This window comes from Perissodus microlepis, chromosome 7 (genome assembly GCF_051167445.1).
Source record: "Perissodus microlepis isolate ML-2025 ecotype Zambia chromosome 7, ASM5116744v1, whole genome shotgun sequence".
Classification (NCBI taxonomy): domain Eukaryota; kingdom Metazoa; phylum Chordata; class Actinopteri; order Cichliformes; family Cichlidae; genus Perissodus; species Perissodus microlepis.
In genome coordinates this window covers 26805116-26826590 of record NC_140467.1, presented here as the reverse complement: position 1 = coordinate 26826590, position 21475 = coordinate 26805116, and the positions used below count along the sequence as shown (strand labels likewise).

The window sequence follows — 21475 nt, the reverse complement described above, 5'->3', positions numbered from 1 at the left end:
ACATCTGGATCTCACTGACTCAGTGTGGGTTCTTCCACCTGTTCACCTTCAAACCTACAAACAGACGCAGCATAAAAACCTGATTAAACGTACTCCACTAATGACGGCTGCTCACTGGCTTCTCCTGCTGTTCTGAGTTAGACTGTAATTCTTCTCAACATGTTTACACCGAGCAGCAACTTTAACTTTACACGCGCGCACACATATACAGATGCGTTGGTCACGTCATGGTGGGGCTTGAGGGTTTACTGATTATTGATTATTATCTGCAGCAGCAGGACACCTCAATCATCATCAACCAGGCATGACAGTTTCTCCACTGATGGCGCCGATCACCGTCTGCAGGAACCGCCAGACGACCCTCAAACAACGTTTCCTCCAACGGCGGAGGAAACGTTGTTTGTCATCGGGACAGGAAACAGCTGATTATCCACCGAGCCGCAGAAACCTGAATGTAGACGTGACATCATCCCACCTTCCACCCACAGAGTGACCTACAGGGATTAAAGGGTTGGGTACCCTGTGTGGACGTGAAGTTCCAGAATACATGTGATGCAGACTTCACAACAGAAGAAGTAGAAAAAGCAATGAAATGTTTATCTTTGGATAAATCATCTGGATTGATTGGTCTCACGAGTAATTTTTTTTTTATTATCATTTTTGAAATCAACTCAAGGGTTTGTTTCTCCATCTCGTGAAGAAAATAGTGGAAACACAAACTCTTACAACTACCATGAAGCAGAGGATATTTACACTTATGCCAACGCCTGAAAAAACCCCCCAAAATTAATCAATATTCTCTATCCATTAACGCTTCTAGATAACAACTATAAAATGTTAAGTCATTTATGCAAATAGATTAAAAACTGGTATTACTAATATTAATTTGGAAACACAGTCTGGGTTTATTAGAGGTCGCTCTGTCCATAATAATATCAGACTTGATCTTTTAGAACATAATGATTTAATAGAAGATGAAGGATTTATTTTATTTCTTGACTTTTTTAAAGCCTTCAACACCACTGAGCACTGATTTATGATCCGTACCTCAAAAACTCTTGGATTTGGAGAAAAATTCATTAACGTTTTAAAACTAATTTATTAGGATGCAGACAGTTCTTTCCTTTACTCTTTGGCACATCCCCTAGATTTTCAGTCATGAACGGTATTAAACAAGGTTGGCCCATTTCCCCTCTGCTTTTCACAATGGCAGCGGAGATGTTACCTGTTTTTACTAACAAATTCTGACTTTGAAAAACTGAATATGCTTGATACACAATCGATTATTAGCCAACTGACAGTGATCAAAGTCCTCGAAGCCTCCGATACATACACTTATTTTCTAAGGCTTCTGGTTTAAAATGAAATCTTAATTAATGCAAATTCATGACTTTTCTTTATGAACAGTTTGGTCTATTTTACACTTGTTAGATAATTCTGGAAACCTGATGCCTTTTATACTCTTCAGCTCCAAATTTCATTTGGATGTCAAGGAACGATATCAGAAAGTTATTAAAGCAGTTACAGAACCTGTTACGTCAGTCTCTTACAATTTGCATCATAATAATATTAGTCCAAAGCTTCTTGAATTTCTGCTGAAGGGACATTCTGTTATTAATAAAAAAAAAGTTGTCCAGTAATGCAACAAGAAAATGATTTATCCAAGAGTTGCATCCATTCTTAGCTAACAGAGCGTTGCTTCTCACCTCCAATCTAAAGAATCCAAAGGAAAGTCAATTTTTTAAGTTCCCTATTGCTCCAAAAATAAAAGAGATGCATTTAAAATCATTAATGGTGTTTACCCATCTGGAGATTTCTTGAGACATCAGTTTACCTTGACCCATAATGACTGCTCTTTCTGTGATGAAGACATAGAAACCACTGAGCATCTGTTTTTTCAGTATAAATTTGTAAAGGTTTTCTGGGATGAGCTACAATATTGGTTGGCTTCAAAGCTTCACAAGTTACCTGAGAGTGACAGTGTGAACCTGAGACATCATCATGTTCAGGGGCTTCATCACGTTTGTGACCCTCAGACTATTAGATCACACAGAGATCTTTAATGAATGTCATATTCTCTTTTATGATTTATATGTTTCATACACACACACATACAGACACACACAGGCACATATACAGACTAAGGTTGGGTGATTGGACGAACATATCGACTATCAGTGATAGGCTGCCCTATCGTTGATAGTTTTGTGCAAGGGCAATTTATTTATCCATGAGTAAGTTTGCTAATATTGTTGGTTGAAGCTAACAGAAGCAGTCAACAGAAATAAATAATAGCGCTGTGTTAACGGCACCCTCCTTCAGCTGCGACCAAATGCAGCAGCGATCATTTACTCAAACTCATAACAGAAACAAAGAACAACAGTAGCCTAAGTTAAGGGGGGAAAGCATTTTATCTAAATTTAAAAAAAAACACACACACACAATGGTGGAGAGGGAAACAAAGAGAAACTGGCTTCTTTTTTCAACTATAACCGTGTTTACAGTGTTTACACTCGAACCAAACAACAAATAAGTTAAAAATCAAAATGTCTCTTCCCGGGAACATTAAAAAAAAATCTCAGATGTAAAGTTAAGTCTTTTGTGCGATTCGACGTATCTCAAATAAATAAATAATCCAAAAAAGTAGCTATATTGATACTGAAACAAACAAGAAAAGAAGGTAAAATATTCCCTCCAAACAAAGCGCATAAATTCTTTGACAGGAAAACAAGCATGTTTACTTTATCAGGTTTTAGCAGTGTGTGCAGGTCATTAACAATTTTACCAGCGGTGCTGAAGATGCTGAACGTGTGCTCGTGCCTGGTATACAGATATGTCCAAGCAGAGTGAAGCTGCTTGAACCTTAAAGGCAAATAGGCGGAGCGGCTAGTGCTACGTTTGTGCAGATTTGTGCAGGCAAAATTAGAGTTTGTGCTGCTACGGTTTCTGAGATATTAAACTTTATTTTATAGGTCATTCAAAGGTCACCATCCCCCCAGACTGCTCCAAAACATACCAAAATGGTCTATTTTTTTAGTGCTATGTTTGTGCTGATTTGTGCAGGTAAAATTAGCGTTTGTGCTGCTGCGGTTTCTGAGATGTGCTCTTATGGTATTACTGCTGAAAAATGTCTTTTTCAAATGACTTTTCGCTTTGTGTGTTCATTTGTTCAATAAAGTTCTGTTGAAAAAAACTCTTCTTATTGTATTTAATCAGCTAAATTTGTAATGAGTCTAGTTTTTTGGGGGGGTTTTTTAACTTCAATTTCTTTACTTCAATCGTTTTTCGTTCATAAAACTACGATGCAAATGCTTGAGGATTTTTTTTTTTAGAGTGGAATAAAAAAACTTTTTTGAAAACTACATTTGAACATTTTACACTCCCAAGAACACGTTTCGAAAAACGAACACGCTAGCAGTCTTTTGCATCAAATACACATTTTTTTTGGCAGAAAAGTATTATTTGGCATTACTGTGTCTGAAGGATTCTTAGAACAGCGTGTTAAATCTGATTTCTGAACAAGGTAAGCTTACATTTAAAATACTGAGGTTTTAGTTACTGAGTTAATACATGATATAGCTAACTGTCTGGATAAAAGGGATTTTTTTTCAGTGTTAAACATTTTCAAAAATACAGCAATTGCAAATTTGCAAATCCAAGAAAACTTAAAAAAAAAAAATGTTTCTAAAGCACTTTAAAAACATTCAGTACACTGGACTAAAGTGCTGTACAGTACATATTAATAGGTTAAACACTCAGACTCAAGTCTCAAGCACTGCATCAAGATTATATGCCAGTGGGACTGCCTGAAGAAGAAAACACACCGTGTTAAACATTTCTTTGTCAGGTCATTAGCAAAACTTCTTCAGTCACAATGCTTGGACCATGCAAAACAGCTCCTACAAGCTATCACTGTTGTGGCCCTCAGTGAGGCAGAAGGTGATGACAGTTCTGGAGCCCCTCTTCCTTCAGAAAGGTGCAAGAAATACCTGAAAGCCCAAATTGCTCAAGACTCCATCATCATTCCAGATGAACAGACAGAGGAAAGTGAGAGAGTGGATTCAGTTGATGAGATCCAGACTGACCTACGACACTGGGTAACAGAAATATGTGAGGAGAGCAGGTCACTTGCTGCAGCAAATGGGGATAGAGATAATATTCACTTTCTCCCTGAGATTATTCCTCATATAATAAGACTGGCAAGTTACTTGCCACTCTGGACAGGAATAATGGTCCCTCTCTTCCAAAGCACCAGCATCACAGCAAGTTCAGCCACTGTTGAAGCTGAGTTCAAAAACATAAAACATGGCCTTTTCAAACATGAAAACTTACCTGTTCAAGTCGATCGCTTCATTCATCGTCATCTTTCCTTCATCGAGGGAAATATGCGGATTTGTTCTGCAAAAGAAAAGATCAAAGATGAGGCAACAGTGGGATCACTGAAAGTCACAGATGCCAATTCTGGATCCATGACGACTCACAGTGCAGAAGACAAAATAAAAATGGATGCTCACCCGTTTGTGGGATCTGATGCTGCCACAAACATTCCTCCGGCTGATGAAGATGCAGTTGAGAACTGGAGGGGCCTAGCTGTTCCGCCCAAAAAAAGGAAGAGGACTTCCTACCTCTCTCCATGTACCGAATGGCTCCATGCAGATGAATCTTTTGGAGCCAAAAGAGTGAAGGTGGGATTATTAAAAAATGGAAACCTTCATCAGCCTATTAGATTAGGGGAATCAACAATCTCTGTGCTCAATACCTGTGCATTTGATGCATTTTTTCAGTGCTTATGTTGTGCCTTCTGTGACAGCTCCACATTTCAAAATGCTGTTCTGAAGGACAGTGAAAACCCAGTCTTGCAGCTGGTGAAAGGTGTGACCCAACAAACCTACAGGAGGAGAGCAGAGCTGCTTAGTGTAATGTTTGAAGCTGTCTCGTTGAGGTCTGGTGCGATCCAAATCGATGCTCAGTGCAATATCTCCGCTGTAATTGCTAAGACAATGAGGAACATATCAAGTGTTTATTTTACAAAACACTGCTCTTCACAGCACTGCTACCTCAGCAAAGGGATGACAAGGAAAGTGCCATTTGTTCCTCCTGCCATCTCTGTCCTCAAAGAGTCTGGTATGGCTCATCTTGGCACTGCTGTGGAAGCAGGACTTGGCCTACCTGAGTCTACCTGCCTACACTGCATACTGCAGGAGAGCTCCATGTGTGTGGGAGTTCTATGATGACCTGGGAAATGGAGTGACAGGAGCATCTGAAAAGAAAAAAATACAACCCCATGCTGTGTTATACACAGTATAATGAGTGCTGCCTGCATTTTTCTGTTTTATTTGGTTCATTACAGTTACATGTGTTCAATATGGCTAGTGTGTGTTATCAGTAAGTTCAGTTTTGCATATAAAGTTAAAGTTCTAAATTAAAAATCTTTTAACACTCTTTTCTTTGTCAGTCTGATGTATATTTGCTTTACACACCCAGTCACCTTCACCTGTAGCCTTGAAAGTAATCGTTCCATTTTTCTGTATTTGTTTTGTGTTGACCTAGTGGCTTAACAGGGGTCAGCATCCTTTTCAGTTCAAAGGGCCCCTTGTTCCCCTGCTGCTACAAAACGTGTCTAGAGCCTAAAAAAAGAAAGCGCTTATAAATATCTAGAAAAAGAGTTGTTGTATCGTGTAAGCTATGGAAATGTAAATAAAAATGTTTATCTTTAGATTTTATAAGAAAATGAATCATATAACAACGGAAAAAAGTATTTGTTAAAATGAAGCTAAGTGAGTCCTTTCCATAAAAATTGAAAATTAGGAAAGATGGGCAACCAACTTGAAAATTACAGCAAACAGTTTTGAAGCTAAGAAACATTAAATCGCTTTTAAAAGCCTTGCACATTCTGTGAATAGTCAATGCAGATATTTCATAAAAAACAAACTGTTAACAGAACCCTTTCTTGTTGTCTTTATAATAAAACATTACTTACTTGGTCTTATAAGAGCCACAGTGAAGGGGCCAGAGAGCCACATGTGGCTTTAGAGCCGCACGTTGAAGACCCCTGGCCTAGGTGCTGTGGAATATTCAATTTTCTACATGTAGGTGGCAACCTATGAAAGCAAACACTTTATTTTTCTGAGACAGCCACATTAATAATAATGAACATATATAATTCAAAACAAAATATAGAGACAAACTAGGTATGTAAAAAATAATAATAATTTAGGTATACGTGAATCACTTCACATGAAACTCAGTTTTCCACAGAAAAAAATAAAAACTTTAGCCTACCTTGTGTACGTTTCTGCACTGGTAACAAAAGAAATATCGACCTTTCCGCTGACTAAATTGTGTTACTAGAGTGTAAACTAATAAAACTTAATATGCAGCAAGCCTAAGAAAAGTGGACAGTCTTCTATAAAAGTGCAAAACTCCACAGCTGCTGAAACTCACTGCCACAGACACTGGTGTTATACAGCGTAGGCCGTAAGAACCATTTTGGTCTGTTTTGGAGCAGTCTGGGGGGATGGTGACCTTTGAATGACCTATAAAATAAAGTTTAATCAGAAACCGTAGCAGCACAAACGCTAATTTTACCTGCACAAATCTGCACAAACGTAGCACTAACCGCTCCGCCTATTTGCCTTTACGTTTCAAGTGGGTGGGCGGTCAGCTTCACTCTGCTATATTTCCATGGCATGTGTGACATCAATGGGAAACGTTTTTCATGCACTTTCCACCAGTGGAAATCAGCAGATCATCTTCTCCATCTACGACCTCCTCGCTGAGATAACAGTCCATTTCTGTCTGTGCCTTCTCCTCCAGTGTGCAATTTGGCAATTCGTTTGTCCATGTTTGGACTTCTGTGTTCTAAACACGCAAATCAGTCTGTGCATGATTTCACTACTCCTCCCATCAAAAAGTTTGCACAAGCAGAATATATCACCTATTGCCAGTTATTGGTCTGACGATTGCCGGTTGGAAATTTTTTAATTATTTATTTTTACATATCATCCAACCTAATACACACACACACACACACACACACACACAAATAGTACCAGATTATGTGACAGCCACAAAAGAGGAAAAAACAAAAAAACCCAGAAACTCTTGTGTGAACCTCCTGGAGGGCAACATGCTGCTGCACAAAGACAACAAAGACAAGTTTCTACTTAAACTTTATTCAGTTTTTTACTGATTCCAGCATTTAAAACACGATCACATAAAACAGTTTCCTTCACAGGGTTCACGTCATAAAACACAAGACGAGATCACACCAGCTGGTCCCACACAGCCTCAGGCAGTGCACCAGAAGTAAGTGCACACGCTAAAAAGCCTGTGACCAAAATTATGTCCACATACTTTTTGCTGGAGTTGGACTTTAAATCCAGCAACTGACCTGTTCCTGCGATCCCACTGGTCCAGAATATAAACTCCACCCTCCTCAGTGTGAACCATCAAAAATAAAGTAATCACAACAGTAGAGACGTTCTTATGTCATCATCAGCACATGTGGCAAGTGCTAAGATGTCGACTTAAAGTGAAGTGAAACGAGCCGAGGCTCCGCCCCCACCTTTGGTCAGCAGTAAGGCAGCAGGTGGCAGCGGCGTTAAGGCCGACGGTGACTCAACTGGCCAAACAGATCATGATGCTTCAATTTAAAACAAAGTCAGGTGACGGCTTCTGACAAAAACAAAAGCTAAAATTTCATTTGATCAACATCGAGCTCTGACTGGCTGATTCAGATAATAACAATAATAACAATAATAATAATAATTTTCTAAATATCTTAAAACGTAAACAGGAAGTAAAATTTAACCAAAAAAAAATAAAAAGCTTTTGATTTGCTCTGTACATACAACCAATCAAAACAGCTCCTAATCAATCAATTCCTAGTAGTCAAAGAACTGATTACATCCTGCCTTCTGATTGGTGGCCCAGCTAATGAGCTGCTAACGATGCTAAGCTAACAAAAAGGGGAAAAAAAAGTGAATTGGCCAATCAGAAGACAACTAGCTTGTCGTTTGTTGCCAACTACAGTATGATGTGACGTTACCATTTTTACCAGGTAATGCTGTAATTTAGTGTGTCGTGCTAATTAGCTAACTTGGTGTTTAGTTCTATTAGCACACAGGCCAGCATGCTAATACTGAGTGTTAGCGAGCATTCATAGTGCTAAATAGCATGAATGCTAATGGCAGTGTTCTGTGATGTCAACAACCACTGCCTTTCTCCAACTAAACAGGAAGTAGCCCATGCCAGCACCAGCTGCCACAGCAATACAGAGGTAACCGTTGTAGGTCATGAAGACGAGCATCAGGAAGTAGCTGACGACCACCTGGATGATGTGCAGCAGGGTCTGTAGGAAGTGGGCGGGGCTCAGCATGCGCTGCCTGAGAGGTCAAGAGATAAGACTTAGCATTAGCATCAGCATGCTAAATAATATTACCCTTCAATACTTGTAGCCCTGTTAGCATTAGTATTGCTTTAGCTTATAGCACTTAACACATTATAATAAGCTTAGAGTTAGCATGGAACCTGATGACTGAAACATCTTTGGATTGCTAAAAGTATCCTAAGCTAAAATTGTGTACATTACCATGGATTAGTGTTAGCAGTTAGCATCGGCAGTAATAAAGTTAACATGTTTTAAAGTTAACATCATGCACAAATGACAGCGACCAAAGTCTTATGGTGACTTACGGTGTTTAATGTTCAGTTTCACAAAGACAAAACATGTATTTATTTGTAAGACTTAGCCCACCACTAGCTTTAGCCTGTCCAGAATCAGAACTAGAATTATTACAGTTAGCATCATCAGCTTCCCAGTGTCACAGAGCAAGACACCACATGCAGGCAGGAAGTCCTCCACCACTGTTAACCCTTTAACATCCACCCGCATATGATTAGATTAACATTAGCATTTGAGTCAACTAAACCATTAGCAGGTGTAGGACTTCCTGTATGAGAACCTGCAATTAGAAGCTGCATGATCAGCCTGATCAAAGCAGACAGACAGACAGACCCACCTAGGACAAGAACCTGAACCAAAACCAGAACCCGAACCCATTTACCTGGGAAATAATTCCACGAAGCGGGAGTTACTCATGACAGGAGGCACCGCCCCCTCCAAATGTTGGCTGCCAATCAGTAAAAATTAGTGTTTACCATGAGGTAAATGACTAGGAATTCTGAGAGACCGACGCCTCCTACTCCTCCTTCTTCTCCTGTTTAACGGTTACCGTTAGCAACGTACCCAACCGTCTTGTGCGTCTCCATCAGCACTGTCCCATCAGCCCCGGGGAGTGGCATGGAGTTGTAACGGACGTTGACCTGACTGCGACGCAGAAGAACCTCACGGCCAATCTTCAACCCCTCGTACAGGGCGGCCAATAGGAAGACACCAATACATGCCCCCACCATCTCTGATTACGTCAAAGGAAGACGGGGTGGAGTTAACAAACAGTTAACAGATCCAGTTATAAAAAACACATTAAAAATTCATACTGCAAGCAAAATTTCTAAAAGTCTAAATTTAATCATAATCTAAATAAAATGAAAAATCTGAAAAACTAAACGCATTCAATTTAGTACAAAACACATTTTCTATACATAACCCTAAAGCTATACAGATATAACTACAAATGTAAATATAAGAATATTAAAATCATTATAAATTATAAAATAAGAACAAAATAAGAACACAAAAAGAATTTAAAAAGTCTTCAAGTTTATTAAAACATTTAAAATTGTTATTTGCAAACGGCATTAAATCTCAGAGGAAATAAAGGATCTTAGCCACAATTGTGCCGGTGACATCACTCACCTCCAGGTGAGTTGATGAGCAGACCGGTGAACAGCAGCTCCACGTTATTGTAGCCGAAGTAAAATGTCATCATCTAGTTAACAACAGCATGACATCACACAGAGACCTTTCACTACATCATCTATGACCTGTTATTAGCAGTAGAGCAGGGCGATATGGCCAAAAATATTTATCACGATATATATTTGAAAATTTGCGATAACGATATGACTGACGATATAATTGATGCGAGACAAAATACAACTCCACAACATTACTAGCGCAAAAAGACAACCTTCCATTTATTTTCACTTAAACAAGAAGCTGGTTTTTATGTACATTAAAGCTTTATAAAAATGTAACAGTGCAAATGCAAATTCCTTGCTGAAAGTTTAACCAAAAGGCATTTCCAGTAGAAATGGGCTGACATATCCTGAGCATAACCATGTATAATATCCACTGAAGTTAAAAAGAGGTGCTTTGCAACATTAAACTGCAGTGTGCAGTACGTATTTTTCAGACCATAAGGTGCACGGGATTATAAGGCACATTAAGCGAAACAAAGCAGTCAGATAAATCAAACTTTATTAAACTCATTCTTCTTGCTTCCTCCACTTCTGTACCATTGATTCATTAATGTTGAATTCTCTGGCAGCTGCTCTATTCCCATGTTGTTGCAGTATATTAATGACTAACCTCGTATTGTGGATGGATTATCTCAGTTGTTCTCCTGACTGAAGTTTGGTCCGTTTACAGCATCCTGCCATGCGATTGCATTTGTCTCTAACTATCAGGAACCTTAACGTTAACTTTTATAAGTGGAAAAGTGTTAGCGTTCATCCTCCAGCTTCACTGTTTATGTTATGCTAACATAGCTGTGTCGCTAGCGATCACGTAGCACATCATTATATACCAGCTAGCCCAACTTCAGTAACCCTACAAACCTCATTGCTGTTTAGTTTCCTGTCTTCATTTATGTTGGAAGTGATAGCAGAGCTGTACGTTTGAATTTTTTCAGAAATCTCTCAGTCAGAACATGCAATATCATGCTTAGGTAACTAGCGAAACTAGCGAGCTAACTTCCGCTAGCTTCCTGCTAACTTCTAACTCCGTTAAATGTAATAAATTTTGTTTTCATGGATGCCTGGAAGTTAAACTTCATAGTTACACCTAGTAAAGCAGCAATGCTGATCGTTTTATTAAAGATGAAAGAATTTAGACAGTTTTTAACTCTCAGTGATGCTGCAGTGTTAGTTTGACCTGATTCATCTGTTTCACTCAACAATCGGCCATGTGCGTATGAAAACAAAGGCACTGCGCATGCGCGTTTTACTCATATTCTATTGCGATATTTCATTTTCCTATCGTTGCCTAACATTATACCGGCATTACCGTGAACGGTATAATATGGCCCAGCCCTAATTAGCAGTGATAACCCCCACTTCTTACCATCATGTGACCTCCATGGTTCCCTTCCCCTCCTCCTCCAGAGCCGTGGTCGTGCTCTGAGCTGGTGGGCGGGGCCATGGTGCTGTGATTCATGTGGTGATTCATGTGGTGATTCATGGCTGCTGTGAGACGAGACAAGAACCATCACCATCATCATCATCACGACCACCACCTCTTTGGACTATAGCTCCCACAATGCTTTGGAAGCAGGAACATTTAGTGAACATTTCAAAATTAAAGCATCTGAACTCTGTGTGAGCAGACCAAATCACGACATCAGTCGCCTTTGTTTCGTAGGTATGATTGAAACCACTGCAGCGCGGTACCTGTAACTTCTACAGCATGCTATGATAAAATATTATGGTCAACGGTATAGAAACAGCTCTTCTGGTCTGAATCGTTTCTGATCAGGATATTGATCACTGACCTTATTGGCGTCTGATTATGAAATTATCGGAAAGAAGTGGTGACTGTAAAGCTGAATATACACTAGTCATGTGACTGAGTCACATGCTCGTGGTTACCACAAACTGTATATAAAAGATAGATGTCAATGTGATATCACCCGTCCCCGTTTTAGCTTTTAGGCACTAAGTGAGGGTGCTGCTTGCTCCTCCTACAGCCATCTGTCATTCACCAGTAGCCCCACCCCCAGAATCCTGCCCTGCTGCCTTATTGGAGCGTATTTGAGAGAATATTTAAAAGTCTTTGTTTGGAATTAAACAAATTATGGTTTATTGCTGTGATGCAGTCAAGGTGCGTATGTCGTCTTTGAAATCCTCTCAGGTGTGGCAGTTACGCAGGCTCTCATGACGAGGCCGCTGCATCTGTAGACCGACCTGCCTTCTGTAGATCTGTTGCAGCCTGTTTTACCTTCGCCTTTGCAAACCTCTGCATAAGAAATGAGCGATGTGTATCTATGGAAACGACCCGCTGCGCCGAGACTGCTTCGTGGCATATCAGCACTGCAGCTGCTGCCAGTGGGGCATCAGGTTTAAGCCACCCTCACCAGCCTCAGAGCAAGCTGATGATCTTCCTCAATGCTAACTCCTCCTCTCCCGCTGAGCGTCATCGTCACCCTCTGCTGCGACAGGTTAGCATCCATGCACGGCAACACCCGAGCTCACCTGTTCGGTTAAAATAAAGCTAAAGCAGCTGCTCTCCTACCTGTTCTTCCTCAGCGATCCTCGCTCGTCCATGCACAGACACCAACTGACCACTGGTGACATCACCACAGCACATCAGTTCGCCAACAGCTGTAACTGCAGCAACAGCCTGATGTCACAGAACAGGCGCCCTCACTGTAATCCGATTGGCCGTAAGGCCCCGAGGCTAAGGAAAGCAAAACCAGCCAGTCGGAACACTCTGAGCTGGCGTCTGCCATCAGCCAATTAGATTACAGCATCGTTAACATTAAGGGGAAGGTTGGTAATCGCCGTCAGCAACCATTAAACCCCAAGTCATGTTTCTGCAGACCGCCTCCTCTCTCTCTCTATTCAGTGCCTCTGTCTCTCGCCCTCTCTCTGACATTAGTTTTGGTTCATTTTAGTTTTTTCCACTCTGTTTGTTTTGTTTTTTTTGTTGTTGTTGTTTTATATTTTATTTATTTATAAATGATCTTTTATTTTCAGCTGTAGTGGAGGAATTTCAGCTCTGGGATCAAAGTTTATCTTATGTGACCTTTATCACTGATCAGCTGCAGTTTGGTGTCAATAAAGTTTATCTGATGAGTGAAGAAGCGTGCACCTGTGCACATGTAACAGCTGAACATAGAGCACGTATGAACAAATCAAACCGAATCTCTGTCACGTTTCTATGGCAACCCAGAATTCTCACTTCCTCTTCTGTTGTTGTTCTTCCCGCTTGAACTCGTCTGGATGCCTCGCATGATTCCCGTGGCGTTCTCTGCACAAACAGGAAGTGGGGCACATTTTCTTGGTTCACAGATGCAAAGTCCCACTGACATACTCCAAAGCTGAGGAAGTCAGATCAGACATGAAACGTGTGTTTGGACACAGCAAAACTCCTGCTTCCTGATGATGTCATCACCTGTGATATCTGTCCAGAATAAACGTTCACAGAAGCACGGTGAGGGCATGGAGGACACCGCGCAGCGTTTCAAGTTCACACAAAAAAGAAACAGGATGGGACGAGGAGACGCCCTTTTCATCTGAGACGTTTGCAAAGGAGGCAGAGCTTCTCAGCTTTTCCGACAGCAGACCATCCGTCGGCCAATCATGGCATTCTCTGTTACCTCTGACTGAAAGGCCTGCAGCACCGCATCAATCAGAACTTTTCATGACTCGAACTGATCAATAATGCACAGCAGCGGTCTGAACGTCAGTTTTGGGCACTTCCTGGGCACTTCCTGTGACATCAATTCAGTATTAAGTTAATTCATTTAGCGCCAAATCACAGCAAGGTGCTTCATACTGTAAGGTAGAGACCTACAATAACACCCACCAATCAGCAAGCACTTGGCAACAGCGGGAAAGAAAAACTCCTTTTTAACAGGAAGAAATCTTGGGCAGCACCAGGCTCAGCAAGGAGTGGCCATCTGCCGCAAGGGGAGAAAGACTTCATGCTTCAGTGTGGCGACGGGAAAGGTCAGGTGTCTCACTTCAAACACCAGCAGGTCGACTGCTCTGCGTTCCCCTGTGTGACCATCAGTGCAGGTGCGACCACACAGGATGTTACGCCTTTCACACATTTCAAAATAAAACTAACTCAATTCTTCATCTTTACCTGCTGTTTTCACTGTGAATCCTGTGCTCTGATTGGCTGATCTCAATTTATTTAAAAATTCTTACCTGCAGGACAAAGTGACGGGTGATCGAGCTCTGAAGAAACTGAAACAGCGAGAGAGACACAGAGACTTTAACAGCAGATAAAAGCTGATTACACGACAACCTCCAGCCAGTCATAGGCTGGCTCCACCATCAGACAGCCAATCAGCTTTGAGCAGGCTGAACTCTGACTGCTTCATTCTGTCTCTCTCTCTGTCTCTCTCACACACACACACACACACGCACACACAGCAGGAACCTTGATGAACCTGGATCCAGGTGAGAGGTGGATCCCCTGTCTGAGGGTTTAGGGTGGGGCCTTACAGGATTGAACATCTCTGATTGTATTAAAGAATTCAACCAAACTTAATGAATGTGATTCAAGGGGCATCTTGAATCGAATGTGAATCAATAATCAATGACAAGTGTGACTGCAGCTCAGCAGGATAAGCTCTGAGCTGACTTTACCTCCTCTAAGGCTCTGACAGAAGTTTGGAGCAAGGTGATTGGACATCAGTGTTACCCACACTGTGAAAGCTCTGCTCTGATTAGGTGGTCTCTGCTGGTCCTGATGCTGCTGACATCACATCCTGTTCCTGCAGATGAGCAAAGTGACTCATCGCTTCTAGCACTCATCCACCAGCTGAACTGAGCTCAGTGAAGCCGGCCCGAGGCAGCATGTACTTGGCCCTTGGGCCATGAATTTCCTCGCTGCTGCAGCAGACCTCCAGTCAATCATTCACACCCTCCTCAGCTTTGACCCCAGCAGTCACATAATACTTTAATTTCAGTTCACATAGTTCAGGAGGTCCTACAGAAAAAGAACCCGAGCATGGCGGGTTCATGCCAAAAAGGTGTGACTTTATGGAGGTCAAAGGTCACACAGCAAGAATCAGACAGATGAGGTTAGAATCAGCTGGCAGGTAAAACGACAACAACCTCCAAAACACCTGATCAGAAGAAATAAATCATCATAACCAACACCGCTGACCCACACCTCATGGTACATCTACTGACTCACAGTGTGCGCACAGTCAGCAGTGATCAGACATCAGGACTGCATCAATTCTGCAATCTACTGACAGGCGAGCAGGAGCTGCTGCAATACTTAGGGCAGAGATCAGAGGTTATCCCTGTGTGTGTCTTCTGCTTTGATTCCTGTAGAACACAGGTGTCAAACATAAGGCCCGGGGGCCAGAATCAGACTGGCAAAGACTGCAGTCTGGCTCACTGGATGGCACTGGTATATCTGAACAATGTCTGCGTGGAGTTCAGGGATTTTGGACTTTTAACTGTATTTTCAGAAGCTTTACAGCTTTTCTGCTGGTAAAGAGCTCCTCCCACTCTCATTCACGCAACACCACAGCAAATACATAACAGAAAAACAACTGAATGACAGAAAAGTCCTTCTGTCAGAGCCACAAGAAAACAACAGTAAAGGAAACTCTTCAGTTATGTAATTACAGGAGGATCTGTGTAATAAGCTACCAGAACCAGAACTTTCTCTGTATTTTACACATTTATTAATTTATCCTGGAAGATTTCATGTCATTATCTTTATCAGCAGCATTGTGTTATTATATTTAAAAGTGATACATCCTGTTGAACATGCACTCCTTTTCTCACATTCACTGAGATCAAATGTGATGTTGGACTTCTTCACACCAAAGCTTCTCTGTTTTAAGATCAAAGCTGCCAGCATGGAGGCTGACAGGCTACAGAACTTCCCTGACCTCTTGAAACTGCGTGTGTGAGTGTGTGTGTGAGTGTGTGTGTGAGTGTGTGTGTGTGTGCGCGCTCGTGTGTCCGTGTGTGTGTGTGAGTGTGTGTGTGTTTGTGCGCGCTCGTGTGTCCGTGTGTGTGTGTATTTCCAGCATAAATCTGAGAAACTGGTTCTACAGTCAGAAACAAAGAGAGAGGTGTGTGTATGTTCCCAGCATAACTCTGAGCAACCGGTTCTACAGTCATGTGTGTGTACATGTTTTGACATCTTTGTGAGGACAGAAAATTGGACAAAATGCCTGTGAAGCTCAAAATGTGGTTTTAGTGTCAGGGTTACAATTGGTTTATGGTTAGGTTTAGGCTGAGGGTTAAGATTAAGCATTCATTTAGATGGTTAGGGAAAGCATTATGTCAATGAGATGTACTCACGAACATATGAAAACCAGTTTGTGTGTGCGCGTGCGTGTTCATCACGTGTTTTCAAGTGACGTTATCTGAGGCTACGTCCACACGTACACGGGTATTTTTGAAAACGGAGATTTTCTGTTTTCGTTTTAAAAAATAATCCCGTCCACACGTAAAGGCAGAAATGAAGGAAAACGCTGCTAGGAACATGCCAAAGCAACAGGTAGCGATATATTCCTAAACGTGCAGAAATGTTGGCCAATCAGAAGTCTAGAAGCCTCGGTGGGAAAAAGTAACAAAGCTGGGGCATAGAAGCAGAACCAAGTCGTTTGTGTGGAGGGACAGTAACTGTGTGTGTATATGTAAGCATTTAAACACTGCAGAGAGTACAATTAACAGTAATAGTATTGTAGAAATTAATTTCACCGAAACAATAACGTGGCGCACAGTGTGACGTCAAAAAAGGCGCACACCTTTGACGCTGCGTTTTCTGCGTTTTCTCCGTTTTTCTCGTCCACACCTAAATGCAAAAACGGAGTTTTCAAAAATATCCACCCTGGCCGGAGTTTTTAAAAATCTCCGTTTTCAGTGACCAAAAACGCCGTTTACGTGTGGACGAAAGGTGCAAACGCATAGAAAAATCTGCGTTTTCAAAACTACCCGGGTACGTGTGGACGTAGCCTAAGGTCACGCTGTGGTTTGAGGACGTCAGGTTTGTTTCTTCTTCTCTGTCGGATTATGATCCAAGTGTTTTTGTCGCGCGCAGAAGACACACAGAATTCCAAAAGGTTGATTCTGTTCATCTGGACGTAGCGTCACCCATCCAGGTGACATCCAGTCTCAGCTGACTGCAGGGTTCGAAAACACACACAGACACTCAGGTGAGTGGGATCCCTGAGGACACCTGGCCACTTACAGCCGCCGTGTCCATGTACACGCGCGTGCACGTGGCAGACTGCACCTGCTGTGCCGCTGCGTGTTGCCTCTGCCAATCACAGTTCGTCACCAAACTCCCCTTGAAATCTGTGGAATTCTGGAAGCAAAGCGGGCGGCCACGACAGCGGATCTGAGGGGTATTCACGTCACACAGCGGGGGGGTTCACAAGGACCTGAACTCTGAGGGGAGGGCTGCACAGAGCCGGAGTAATCACGGAAACCTCCCGTTTCCGACCCAGTTGCTGGTTCCGATCTCGGACCTGCCCGTTTACCGTTAAAGCTCACTTTTCTTAAACTGAAGTTTTTTTGCAGGAGTCTCGTATAACCGCCAGTCATGTGCTAGCGCGTTGCAGCAGAGGTCATTGGCAGAGTTCCTGCGAATCAAACTCAGGTCAGCTCACCTGGAAAAGATCCGGATGTTCCTACTGCTCTCTTCCTTCGTCGGCTCCGAAGCAACAAACTCAGAGGTTCCGGGGAAAAAACCCAAAGAAGAAGAACCACAGAAAGAAGAAGGAGGAGGGAAAAAAGTCGCTCAGCTCAAGTTCTCACCGTCTGCCACTACGCCGCCACTTCCGGCAGTGACGTCAAGACGTTTTTACGAAGCTTAGAGGAGGTTGAAGGGGAAAAACCGAATCACCAATCAGAGGGCAACTCCTGATGAGGGGGCAGAGCCTCGGAAGCCACGTCGTAGACTTTTTGTAATGACGAGTCAGGTGACAACAGCAGGGCAAAAAGTGATGCCATCAAGTCACGTCACTTTATTTACTCTATCAGAGTCCAACAATAAAAAGAACAATAAAAATGATAAAATAATAAACAACAAAAGAAACAATAAAATTATGAAAAAAACGCCATAAACAACAAAAACAACAGAAAATCTTTTAAAACAAAAAAAAATAAAACCATCAAAAACAATAAAAACGACTGAAGCGCATCAGAGGACAAACAGGTGCTGTGACTGTTTGTGGCAGTCAGCAGGCAGATGTGAAGTTCTGCTCTCACAGCTGGAGCAGGAAACTGACCCTGCTGCAGGTATGTGCACCTGTTCACTGAGATGAGCTCCTGTCACTGACAAAGGAGTACACTTGGAGCCTCACAATGTCTCAGGATGACGAATGAGGACTCAACCCTGTGCAGGATGACCTCACAGGCCGGAGCTCACTCACACAGATGGTTTCCATCAGGCTGAAGGACCTGTTCACTGGTGATGCTTCAGTTGAATCATGTTTGTTTACAGTCAGGGTTAAAAGGTCATATGCAGGTAAGAATGTCATCGATTCATTCACCACAAAAAAGCTTCAGAGAGAGAAAACAGGAGGGTGATGACAACTGATGGAGGCAGACACCAAATGCACTACTCCTTCAGGAACGCAGCAAAAGTATGAACATGAACATGTTCACATGCACACACACGCACATGTGTCACAGTTATTTACTGTGTGTGCTTTTTTATGGTGTGTTATCACAGTGCAAAGATTTTTTATGGAGCCCAGGAAGAACTTGATTACAGTACACGTGTGTGTGAGAGACGTGTTATGAATGGGCAGAGTTTGACCCTGTACACTAAAGTTTAAACCATTTCAAATGAACGAGTTTATGATTAACTGACGGAAAGGAGTAACTGCTTCTTCTTTTTTATGCTGTTTAAATTACTCAAAATAAGTACAACAATGAAATTGTTAAACATTTTTGAACAATAAAAATATAAGTACGGTGTACTAACCAATTGTGCCACTGGAGCTTCTGGACCAATAAAAAGAAAAAACAAAATTTGAGCACACACACATTATGTATTTATTCATATATATACATATATATACACACATTTATTTAAAAATTCCCCACTCGTCCCTGCGGCAGTCTTTCTTTCAAGCTCGGGTCCTCTACCAGAGGCCTGGGAGCTTGAGGGTCCTGCGCAGTCTCTTAGCTGTTCCTAGCACTGCGCTCTTCTGGACAGAGATCTCTGATGTCGTTCCTGTGCTGCCATAATTAGTGCCTCTGTGCTGTCTTTCAGTCCAGCTTTGTTGTCTCATCCTGGACTGTGGTGTTGACACTCACCAATCCCTGGCCTTCTTCCTTCCGCTTAGCATACAGGCTCAGGGTGCTGGACTTGGGGTGAAACCCTCCATGGATGGTCAGGAGCTTCCTTATTTCATTTCTCATTTCTCATTTATTTATTTATTTCCCACTTGGTACAACAGATCAAACAAACCAACCACACTTTCTATCAATAAAGCACTACAACCATGTGTGAAAAGGAGCAGGAAGAAGAAAATATTCTTATTAAACCCTGCCCCCTATCTACAATCCAACTTATATTACAAGTGGGCACCAAAAATCAGGAAACAAACTAATATTAACATTTCTCTCCGGTCCTAACCCAAACCAAACAACAAATTTACAATCAGAATATACCACTCCACATAGTAACAAGGAGAAAAATAAATTTAAAATAAATAAAACAAAAAATTATAATGGATCCTTTTTCAATGAACTCCAATTTCATTCGCATTCTTCATATTGAGTTATCGTTTTAAGCATGTAACACTTTTTAAAACAATGTAAACTTATACAGTTCTTTAAATTATAATGAAGAGAGTTCCACAGTCGTATACCCCTAACCGTTGGACTCATTAATCTTTGTGTGGTCCTAGCTAACTGATGCTTAAAATAAAATTTCCTTCTGCTACCTTCTCCCCCTGAACACATTAAAAATACTCTTTGTAACTTAAAGGGCAAAATATTATTTTTAGCCTTAAACATAATTAATAGTGTCCGTAATTTCACTAAATCTCCTAATTTTAATAATTTTGATTTTATAAATAATTTATTTGTATGTTCTCTATATTTAACATTATGAATCATTCGTATCACTTTCTTCTGTAATAAGTTTAGAGGTTTTATAGTATTCTCATATGTATTCCCCCAAACTTCAACACAGTAACTAAAATATGAGAAAAACAATGAAAAATATAAAATGCGCATTGTTTTGTAATCTAATAAATCTCTTACATTTCCCAAAATATAAATGCTTTTAACCATCTTCTTTCTAATATACTCAATATGAGATTTCCACATCAAAGTTTCATCTACTATTACACCCAAAAAACGAAATTCAGTAACTCTTTCAATCAATTCTCCATCAATGGACATAATGACTTCATCCTCCTTTAGACGATTGCCAAATATCATGAATTTCGTTTTTGTCAGATTCAAAGATAATTTATTTACATCAAACCATTTTTTTAATCTTCCTTGTCTTGATGTCAGTGGCTTCTATCTCCTCCTTTGGCCAGCCTATCATCTCAGGTATCAGACATAGGTATTGAGAGCCTGGATTTTGTTTTTACCGTTCAGCTGACTCCTCTGGACTTGCCTGAACCTTTGCTGGTACTTGGTGATTGCAGCTTTCCTAGCAGCCTCTTCATGGTTCCCATTTGCCTGTGGGATGCCCAGGTACTTGTAGCTGTCCTCTATGACTTCAATGTTGCCTACTGGTTGTTTGATCCCCTCAGTTCTGACTACCTTCCCTCTCTTCATTATCATCCAACTAGACTTCTCCAGTCTGAACAACGATGTCGTTGCTGTACATTCTGGTGGTGTGGATCAGTGAATCAATGTCTCGTTCAGTGTTGGCATACAACTTCATGTCATCCATGTAGAGGAGGCTGACAACTGCTCCAGTCCGTAGTCGGCATCTGTAGCTGGCAAGATCAGCTGGTGAAAGGGGAATTTTTATGTATATAAATATATATTAAATTTTAATAATAAAAGATTCAAAGTTGTGAAAACAATACATGAAAAAGATTATATTAAAGAAGTACTTAAAAATCATTTTCATGTCTCTGACCAAAGTTCAATAATTTTAAAATTGGTTTGTGTCATGAGGTTTTGGTCGTAGCACCGATGACAGCCTTCTGATTTCAAAGATGCTGGGCGCTCCACACAGAGCTTTATATATCAAACAGACATACTGAGATTTTTGAAACAATCAACGCTCAAAAACAATTTTCCCTGAGTTACAGAGCTAAAACCAAGATGGCGTCTCGTATGTTAGTGACCAAGAGTGGAGGAACCTCCGAGCTGCTGTTAGGAACAAAGCTGTTTGAATTTCTGCAGGTTAAACTGGATGAACTCTTATCCTGAGATCTTTACTCTCACTTACAATCTTGTTCTCATTGGGGCACGATCTCCATGTTTTCCACAATCTCCATCGTTCTCCTCATCCCGGATCATAAAGCTGGACTACATGCAGGGTGCATTCAAGTCACTGCTGAAATGACCAATCACAGTGCAGGTTTCAGAAGTTGGGTGATGTAAAAACCCAGCGTCACTGCTCACCTCTGATCTTATCTGTGATCTGATCATATCACCCGTG

At 41.3% G+C, this 21475-nt stretch overlaps 1 protein-coding gene and 1 long non-coding RNA gene across 5 annotated transcripts; both read right to left on the bottom strand.

Annotated features, from left to right (window-relative positions):
- Positions 1-2392: 2392 nt before the first annotated feature.
- LOC146383223 (uncharacterized) lies at positions 2393-4739 on the bottom strand. Its single transcript, XR_014800734.1, has 2 exons — positions 4515-4739; positions 2393-4398 (listed from the first exon to the last, which is right to left on the bottom strand). It is a non-coding gene; the product is annotated as an uncharacterized LOC146383223 (long non-coding RNA).
- Positions 4740-7155: 2416 nt separating this feature from the next.
- On the bottom strand, positions 7156-17691 carry slc31a1 (solute carrier family 31 member 1). Of its 4 annotated transcripts, none has more exons than XM_084934460.1 (7): positions 17499-17691; positions 14059-14097; positions 11249-11370; positions 9821-9893; positions 9251-9419; positions 9069-9134; positions 7156-8387 (listed from the first exon to the last, which is right to left on the bottom strand). In XM_084934460.1, exons 3-7 carry the CDS (start codon positions 11363-11365, stop codon positions 8186-8188), a joined length of 627 nt encoding a protein of 208 aa, XP_084790586.1. In that variant the 5' UTR covers positions 11366-11370; positions 14059-14097; positions 17499-17691; the 3' UTR covers positions 7156-8185. The 4 variants fall into 4 exon arrangements, with proteins under 4 accessions (XP_084790586.1, XP_084790587.1, XP_084790588.1 ...); XM_084934461.1 differs by having other exon boundaries at positions 11249-11367; XM_084934462.1 differs by lacking the exon at positions 14059-14097.
- Positions 17692-21475: the final 3784 nt, after the last annotated feature.

Coding starts and splice junctions, on each gene's coding strand:
- slc31a1 (XM_084934460.1), bottom strand. CDS start 11,365: ATGAATCACCACATGAATCACCACATGAATCACAGCACCATGGCCCCG. Junction 9,420..9,820: donor GCTCATCAACTCACCTGGAG/GTGAGTGATGTC, acceptor TGACGTAATCAG/AGATGGTGGGGGCATGTATT. Junction 8,388..9,068: donor TTCGTGGAATTATTTCCCAG/GTAAATGGGTTC, acceptor TTGACCTCTCAG/GCAGCGCATGCTGAGCCCCG.